The sequence below is a fragment of the Mytilus edulis genome, chromosome 4, assembly GCF_963676685.1.
Source record: "Mytilus edulis chromosome 4, xbMytEdul2.2, whole genome shotgun sequence".
Taxonomy (NCBI): Eukaryota; Metazoa; Mollusca; class Bivalvia; order Mytilida; family Mytilidae; genus Mytilus; species Mytilus edulis.
The window spans coordinates 71281528-71290919 of record NC_092347.1 but is presented as its reverse complement, the minus strand read 5'-3'; the positions used below and the strand labels follow the sequence as shown (position 1 = coordinate 71290919).

General features: G+C 34.7%; 1 protein-coding gene across 1 annotated transcript; it reads right to left on the bottom strand.

Moving 5' to 3' along the window:
- Nucleotides 1-218: 218 nt before the first annotated feature.
- Nucleotides 219-3476, bottom strand: LOC139521503 (uncharacterized). Its single transcript, XM_071314977.1, has one exon. It carries the CDS (start codon nucleotides 2933-2935, stop codon nucleotides 1295-1297), a length of 1641 nt encoding a protein of 546 aa, XP_071171078.1. The 5' UTR covers nucleotides 2936-3476; the 3' UTR covers nucleotides 219-1294.
- Nucleotides 3477-9392: the final 5916 nt, after the last annotated feature.

The window sequence follows — 9392 nt, the reverse complement described above, 5'->3', positions numbered from 1 at the left end:
ATGATAAGCCCAAAAATGTCCGACCGTCTGTTCAAAAGTTACAACGGGATGATTCTTAAAAGTATAGTATTTTGTGTATATCTTTTTAAAGGTAACATATATCAACCTACTATAAACAGCAAAGATGATCAGTAATTCAAGACCTTCAATTTGAGGTCAATGTCAGGTCATGATGAAATTTCACCTTGACCTTCACATTATACTGTAACAAACCTAGGGTTACTATAAAACTGTTTAACTCATCATTCAGGAGGAGTGGAATCAACGGCAGCGTGAAGAAACACTAAGATTTGTAATACATAACAATAGTATTTATTTCAGTCGTATTTTGACTCAGTTCTTCTTTCAATATAATACACATCAAATACACATTCATCTTTCAACAAATAAAACAATAAATCGGGTGGTCAATATAAAAGGTAGTTGACGGTTCAAGAGATTGATTCAGAATTGACATGTTGTTCTACAGGCTCCTATTTATGTGTTTTGGCACTTACTATGACGTTAGAGTAAACATCTTATCGTCCAATCAAAAGCAACGTTTCATACGTCTTTTGGCTTGAAACGTTCAAGAAGACAATCAGATTTCGTTATTACTAAATAAATACTCGTTATTGAGTTGTCCTCATTTTGTCCTTCTTGTCCGAATTTTATTTAAAAGCGAATAAAACCAAAAGGACATTTCTACATAATGCTATATTTAAACGGACAGTAAATTCCTTTCTCGATACGGCGTATGAACTTGGGTGTAATTTACATAACCTTACGCATTAGATATAATGCTTAAATGAGATCAATGAAAACCCTGTTCTATCATAAATAAAGACAATGAAAAGGGAGGCACAAACATAATAAATACGCAATTTACCTGCATTGATAAAGTGTTAACTTAAACAAATAATGATATTGAGATCGCAAAGTGAAAGTACAGAAAGGTGTCATGGCGGAGGTAAACAAGTTGAATCTCACGACAAGGTTTGTCAAAATAAACCACTATATAACGAGAGAATCAAAGTATTTCATAGGTAAACATTACCAAGATATACATATAAAACTGGCCCTTATCACTTGCCAAGTACAAATAGTTTAAATCATGAGTATGAAAGTCAATGTATTTCAGCACACTCGAGAAGTTGACCACCCGGCAATATTCAAATAAATATATGTAATATACAGTTAATAATACAATAAATAATAACAATTATCAGTCCAGATTTGTCACAATTTCCCCCACCCAAGTCTTAAAATACTCCTGTATTTTCTGGAGGTAACAGTATCCCAGTACTTTTATTCTTTACTCAGATTCTGGATTTTGCAGTCTTAATGGAATATATTTACATTGTTTAATTATGTCATCTACACTTCTGTCTCTTTGAGGAAAACATCTTTCCATCATCTGAAGAAACTTTTCATCATCTATTTCCCCTAGAGCAATCTGCTTTAACACTTCATGATTGTAATATCTGGATTTTGTGATATGTTGGTCTTTCTTGTGAGGGGGTTGGATTTTGGTACCTGGTAGAATGAGAAAATTATATTTCTCTAATAAAAATGATCTGTGTGGTATAGCGTTTGGACTTTTCTTCAATTCTAGTTGCATGGCAGTATGTTCTGTTACAAGAAGTTTCTGATCTGGAGTTAATGCTTTATGATTTTCAGGCGGCCAAGTTATGTTTTCATTTAATTTCACAAAATTTCCACTCCAATCTCTCCTGGAAGGAGGAAATACTGGCATACAACCCATAGTTAAAAGTAATTTCGCCCTAGATTTTATATTTGTAGAGAACTCATCTTCATCACTGATATCTTCTACCATGGAACTTAGGGACGTAGAATCTATAGGTGAAATGGTGGGCAATGATGGACATGAAGTGGAAGATGATGATGTAATAGTAACTGAAGTTGCAGCTGAAGTTGAAGAAGACGCTATATTCAAAACAGAAGCTGAAGTCAAAGCAGGAACTGATGTCGGTGCAGGAAGTGATGTCAAACTAAGAATTGGAGTAAGTGTGTGAGCTGCTGTCAAAGAAGCAGTTGAATTCAAAACAGAATCTGAAGTCAAACCAGGAATTGATGTAGGAACTGGAACTGATATCAAAGGAGACAATGGTTGCACGGAAGAATCTGATGTCAAAGAAGAAGTTGGAGTTGTTGATATGGTCATAGGATGTATTAATCTGAAGATTTTCTGGAAATAACAACTTAATATACTGGTTCCTTTGGAAAATAGTTGGACCTTCACTAGTTCTTCTGAGGGATGTAAAGCTTCTTCTTTGAGATTTTGAACCATATTAGACCGATCATTTGTTAATGTGCCCATCTTCCTGCAGAGACTTTCTCTAACCTTAGGATCTTTTAAGGTATTATCTGTAAGTTTGACCCTATAGAAATCTGTTCCATACTGGATATCTAATTGTATGTGCCCTAGTGCTAAATTAATGTTGATGATGTCTACCTTCAGTGGTTTTTCTGGAGAATAAGATGGAACAAATTCTGATTCAATCTCTGTTTTCTTTGATTTTTTCTCTTCTTTGTGTTTTTTCCAGCCCTCATACCACTCGTCTTTTCTTTTTACAGTCTTATTAATGGTCAGCAATTGCAAGATTTCTAGACGCGCCTCTTTTGCTTCTGTACTTTCCCTTCTGGATGGGTTGATTATCTTCTTATAATCATCAGGCTTATTGGCTAACCAAAACCCATTGTTTTCCGAAAAAAAATACGGAGATAATTTTCTTACTTTGTCTAGATGATGTCTGTCTACATGTTTCTTAAGGTCCACCATTCTTCGACATGTTGTCTCCTCCTCATAGCAAAATGGGCATGTTACCCTTAACACATCATGAAAGGATGTACTTAAATGATTATTTAGATCTCTTCTTGATGTGAATTTCTCCGGACAAAGCCAACACAATTCTAATTTATATTTCTCTGTCATTCTGTTGAAAAAATAAAGATAAAACTCATAAACATTATATTAATTTCACACCTTTCATTTATTTCTATTTTTAATTATCAAACCCTACTGCTTCATCATAATTGTTTGTCATATAAGGTAATCTGTTCTGTAATTATAGAATCATCTGTGATTCCAAAATTCGTTGTTTTCATGTATAATTATGTGCATATTTTTTTTAGGTTGTCGATATGATAATACTATTTATTCATTTTATCTTCCACTGAATGATTTTCATTAACTCAAAACTATATATAAAATATCTCTAGACAATGTAGTGAACAACTCTACAAAGCAACACACAAATTCTCAAGTAAATCACAAGTCATCTCTATGTCACTCCTAACAATTTCTGATAAGACAAAGGACACATTTCAAAACCATTGAGAAACATCAGAACCATTTTGAATTTCTTCCACTTATTTACAAAAACACTGTATCACTTTCACAAAAATAAAATATACCATGACAATTGTCACTTCAAATAATAACTTCTGTTGACTCTGCAACTTTATAAACTACTTTGGAAATATCACAATAAACTTCCAATTTTCACCAAATTTTCTAGAAAACTCCCTCTTTTCAACCAACTCTGGGGTGATCAGTCCCTTTAGGCAAATCTGGGCTACGTTTCTAGAAAGTATCACATAACTACTGAATGCATTCACAACACTTCACCAATACTTCTTCATAAACACTATATCTCAACACATGAATAATTTTATTCATAAAATAAAAAATAACAAATGATACACATTTAAACACATAAGCACAATAAATTTCTAATGGCATCTGTTCTCTTCTTTGGGTTTTTTTTTACTACTTGCTGGAATCTGCTGTCACTTTAAACCATTTTGGAATATTGTTTCCTTTATATTCTATGAGTCTGTCTATGTGGAACACTTTTCCTGGTTTCTTTGGATATTTCTTTACAATATAGTTCACATCATCAATTTTCTTAGTCACTATGTATGGCCCTTTCCATTTACTTGTTAATTTATGACAAACTCCAACTTTTCTGGTTGGTTCATAAACCCATACTGCTTGACCATCATGTAAGGATCTTTTCTTTGCTCTGAGGTCATAATGTCTCTTCTGATATGAATTACTTTTCTTTAAACTTTTTCTGGCTTCCTCATGTGCACTTTGAAATCTTTTCTGCAAAATTTCAACATACTCATTTACTTCCTGTATATCAGTTTCTCTACATGGTGTAGGAATAACTGCTTGTAAAGGCAATGTAACCTCTTTGCCAAATACCATTTTGTTTGGTGTCTTTCCAGTACTGGAGTGAATTGATGAACGATATGCCATTAAAATTTGTGGAATAAAAGTGTCCCATAGTTTTTGTTTCTTTTCACAGAAAATTGTTAACATGGTACCAATCGTACGGTTTATTCTTTCAACATTTCCGTTGGAGGAAGGTCTTAACCCACTTGTGCGGACTTTATCAATACCCAACATTTTACAAGTATCTTGAAAGATATTACTTTCAAAATTTTGACCTTGATCTGTCAATATCTGAATTGGAGTTCCATATCTACAAATGAATTCATTCACCAGAGTTGTAGTTACTGTCACAGCTTCCTGATTTGGCATTGGATATGCCTCTACCCACTTAGTAAAACAATCATGGACTACTAGCAAATATTTATTATCTCTATCTGTAAGCGGGAGAGGACCCAGAATATCTATAGCTATTTTCTCCATAGGTTCACCAACAATGTAGGTTCCCATAGGAGCTGGGCTTTCTTTTGAATGTTTACGAGAAGTGCATAGATCACATTTAGTACAATACTTTTGTACTGTTTCTTTCATATTAGGCCAGTAAAAGGTTTGCCGTACTTTATCTAAAGTTTTCTCGACACCTAAATGTCCACCTGTGGGTGTATCATGCAAATATTTCAATACTTCATTATGCTTGGTAATAGGTAATAGGAGCTGCAATACATTCACTTCATTTTGTTCATCTGTCCAGTTTCTATAAAGCATTCCAATATGAATTACTAATCGGTCCCACTGTCGCCATAAAGTTTTGACTAAGGATGAAAGGTGAGATATCTCATTCCACTGTGGTCGATTTGACTCTTCTTTTGCTGTTAAAATGTAACCTATAACTGGATCTTCTAATTGTAGCTGTCTTATCTCTGTTGTATCCCATCCATCTAAAATGCAATCACTAATCTTTACTTTATCTTTTCTTTCAGAATACTGACTTCTTGTTATGACTCGAATTTGATGAGCTTCATCTTCTTCAATTGGAGTTTGTACAATCTTGTTTTCATCATCTCTTGCATCTTGAAATTTAATTTCATATTTGGGTTCTTCACATTCATCATCAGAACAATCATCTATAGCTTCCTGTCTCAAGCATACTTTACAAGGTTTTCTTGAAAGCGCATCTGCGTTTCGATGTTTCGTTCCTGCCCGATGAGTAACTGTCAAATTATATAAACAGAGTTCTTGTAGCCAACGCGCCATCTGTCCTGTTGGTTGTTTTAAATTAGACATCCAACTAACAGCAGCATTATCTGTCCTTAATAATACTTGTTGTCCATATAGATAGACATGAAAATGACGAAGAGCTGTAACCACCGCTAACAATTCTTTCCTAGTTACACAATATAATTGTTCATGCTTATTTAGAGATTTACTCATATAAGCTATCACCTTTTCAGCACCATCCTGTTCTTGGGACAGGACACCACCTAGAGCTTTATTACTAGCATCTGTGTCTAATATGAAAGGTTTATTGGGCATTGGATAAGACAAAATTGGAGAAGTTGTTAAAGCTTCTTTCAGACTTTTGAAAGATTCATCACAAGATTCATTCCAGATAAATTTTACACCTTTTTCACATACTTTATGTAGAGGGCGGGCTATTTGAGCAAATCCCTTTACATATTTACGATAATAAGAACAGAGCCCTAGGAAACTTCTCATTTGCTTGGCATTTGTTGGAGTAGGCCAATCTTTAACAGCTGATATTTTAGCAGGGTCTGTTGAAGTACCTTCACTAGATACTATGTGACCTAGAAACTTCACACTCTTTTGAAAGAAAGAGCATTTGGCTGGTTTTAATTTAAGGTTTGCCTTTATTAATCTGTCAAAAACATGCTCAAGTCTTTCTATACACATGTTGATAGTTTTACCAGGTACAATTATGTCGTCCATATATAACAGACATTCAACCCACTGAATTCCTCTTAAAATGTCCTCAAGTGCTCTTTCCAAGGTACTTGGAGAATTAACCAAACCAAACGGCATTACCAAGAATTGATATAGGCCAACCCCTGTGGTAAAAGCTGTCTTATGTTTGTCTTCAGGGGCCATGGGAATCTGCCAAAATCCGGCAGAAAGGTCCATAGTATTAAACCAAGTATTTCCATTTAAGGAGTCTAAACATTCATCTACTCTAGGAAGTGGATAGGCGTCTTTAACTGTGCTTTGGTTAATTTTCCTGTAATCAACACAGAATCGCACGGAATTGTCACTCTTCTTTGTCACAAGGACTATAGGTGAACTCCAACAGCTTTGAGACGGTTCAATTATTCCTCTTTCTAACATTTTATGAACTTCTTGTCTCTCAATTTCCCGCTTGCCCAATGGTAGTCGCCTTGGCATCTGCTTGATTGGTTGTGCATTTCCTGTGTCTATTCTGTGTTGCACATTTTCTATCCGGCCTATATCTTCTGAAGTTTTAGAAAACACATTTTGAAATTTTACAAATAAGGCTGCCACTCTTTCTGATTCATCAGTTGTAAGATGCTTTGAACTCCGTTCCCACATATCCTTTAAATATTCTGGAAGTTGAGAAGGTGAACTCTCAGGATTATCAACAACTACACTAGCACATCTTGCATCCGTATCAGAAACACGTTTTGAACATGACTCACATGTTCCTAATTGAGTATTTGGGTTCAAATCTATATCTTCATTGTTAAAATTTGCAACCAACACAGAAAGCTTGTCTGATACTGGTTGAACTATCCCAGCTAATACACATATATTCTTCTCAATAACTGTTTCATATAAACTCTCAATATAAACTGGTTCATCATGCACTTTAGCGGAAGGAAACTGAATATCAACCCATTTATAACAATTTGCTGGTAGATTAATACCCTCACTAGCAAAAACTCTGCAAATCATATTACTTTTCCCTCCTATCCAACATTGAATGGCATCTTCATCTGTATGTAATGTCATTTTCTTATAATCAATTTTATTCACAAACTTTAATAAAAAATCTTGTCCTAGAATTGCATCTAGAGCAATATCACAAATAATCACATTATTTTCATAACTAATTTTCCCCACTCTTATGCTCATTTTTGCTACACCGTAAGTATTTATGTTTTTGCCATTAACATCATTTAATACTATATTAGATTCTTGTAATGAAGGGCACATAGTTTTATCTATTTTCTGAAACAAATTTTGCGACAACAAAGTTACTGTAGATCCATTGTCTACTAAAAAAGTGGATGTCTGTCCATAAACAGAACCTTTCATATAAAATCCATTGTCGGTTATATTTCCTAGTCCCCCTATTTGACCTATTCTGCTATTAACAATTTGAGTCTGAATTTCTTTTCCAACATGTTTAAAATTATTTAACAAGTCCCGAGGCCCTTCTGTAACCGTCAACTCCCGACCTATTGAATCAACGGATGGTCGTTTCCCTGAACTGGTTCCAAAGTTGTATTTGGTCTGAAATTTCTGAAATTATAGGAATTTGGTGGTTTATTTTCCCTAAATTTTGGACCAGTGTACATAGAACATTGTCTATAAAAATGATCAGGAGAGTCACAAATGAAGCAGGTTCTTTGATTCTGTGTATTTCTCCCATTTTGATAATTTGTCTGTCCAAATCTAAAGTTTGTTCGGTTTCCCTTATTCTGAGTCTGATTTTCTAACTTGTCAATCCTACTTATAAGCATTTGAATGGTTTTGTCATTATTTGGCTGTTGGGAAACTAATCTAACATTTGGGTCAACATTATTTTGCCATTCCATATCTGCTTTATTTTCAATACAATTTTCATAAGAAACTGAGCGGACACTAGTTTTCTTCTTATCACTTGACTCCCCTAACAGAGCCTCATATCTTTCAATTATGTCCACAGCGTCACCGACCGTTTTACATTCTCGATCTACACATCGACATTTCATTTCTAAAGGAATTGACTTATATAACTGATTGAGTGCCAAAACTTCTTGTGCCATTGAATTTAAATTACAATAAGCTTTTTGTACCATCTGGCGGAGGTCATCACCGAGAGCAGCAACTGTTTCACCTGAATTTCGCTTTCTCATTTCAAAACGCGATAACCAGCGATTTTGTTGACGAGCACTTCCGAATCTTTCTTCTAAGCGTCGGACAAGGATACTGTAAGTTCGGCGTTCATGTGAAGGAAGGCTCATATAAAAAGTTCGCGCAGGGCCCTTTAAACTTGCAGCAAGTGTCAACACTCTATCCTCCATGCTCCATCTGCCTAGTTCTGCACAATCTTGAAAATGCGAATAATATTCTTCCCAATCTGATCCACTATAAGCATCTGGGCGAATTGTAGCAGGATGTCCAGCAATTGGTAACTGTTCACGGCCAAATCGTGGTGCATTTCCCCATTTTCGTTCTTGACTGTTATTATTTTCAAAATACAAAACACCCGGATTAACTTCAAAATTCCGTTCCGTCTCGACTGTATTTCTTTGTCTAACCATATCGTCTCGTATGTTATCATTAAATTCACTTTCCATATCACCTTGACCTTGTTTTACTGTATTTAATGCAGAGTCTTCATTATTTTTCTCGACCGTTTCACGCTTATCCATATTAAACTCGATTTCTGAATCAGATTCGTCAGACATTAAAAATGATTACCAGTTCACTAAAATCGTTGAAAATTTAATATTCTAATCAAACTTAAAAATCACAGGCGAGGTATTCGATCACTGGATGACAATTATTTTTTTTGGTCATCCCACTTCTGACACCAAACTGTAACAAACCTAGGGTTACTATAAAACTGTTTAACTCATCATTCAGGAGGAGTGGAATCAACGGCAGCGTGAAGAAACACTAAGATTTGTAATACATAACAATAGTATTTATTTCAGTCGTATTTTGACTCAGTTCTTCTTTCAATATAATACACATCAAATACACATTCATCTTTCAACAAATAAAACAATAAATCGGGTGGTCAATATAAAAGGTAGTTGACGGTTCAAGAGATTGATTCAGAATTGACATGTTGTTCTACAGGCTCCTATTTATGTGTTTTGGCACTTACTATGACGTTAGAGTAAACATCTTATCGTCCAATCAAAAGCAACGTTTCATACGTCTTTTGGCTTGAAACGTTCAAGAAGACAATCAGATTTCGTTATTACTAAATAAATACTCGTTATTGAGTTGTCCTCATTTTGTCCTT

What these genes read in the sequence shown, in the direction of transcription:
- LOC139521503 (XM_071314977.1), bottom strand. Translation starts at nt 2,935, where the DNA reads ATGACAGAGAAATATAAATTAGAATTGTGTTGGCTTTGTCCGGAGAAA.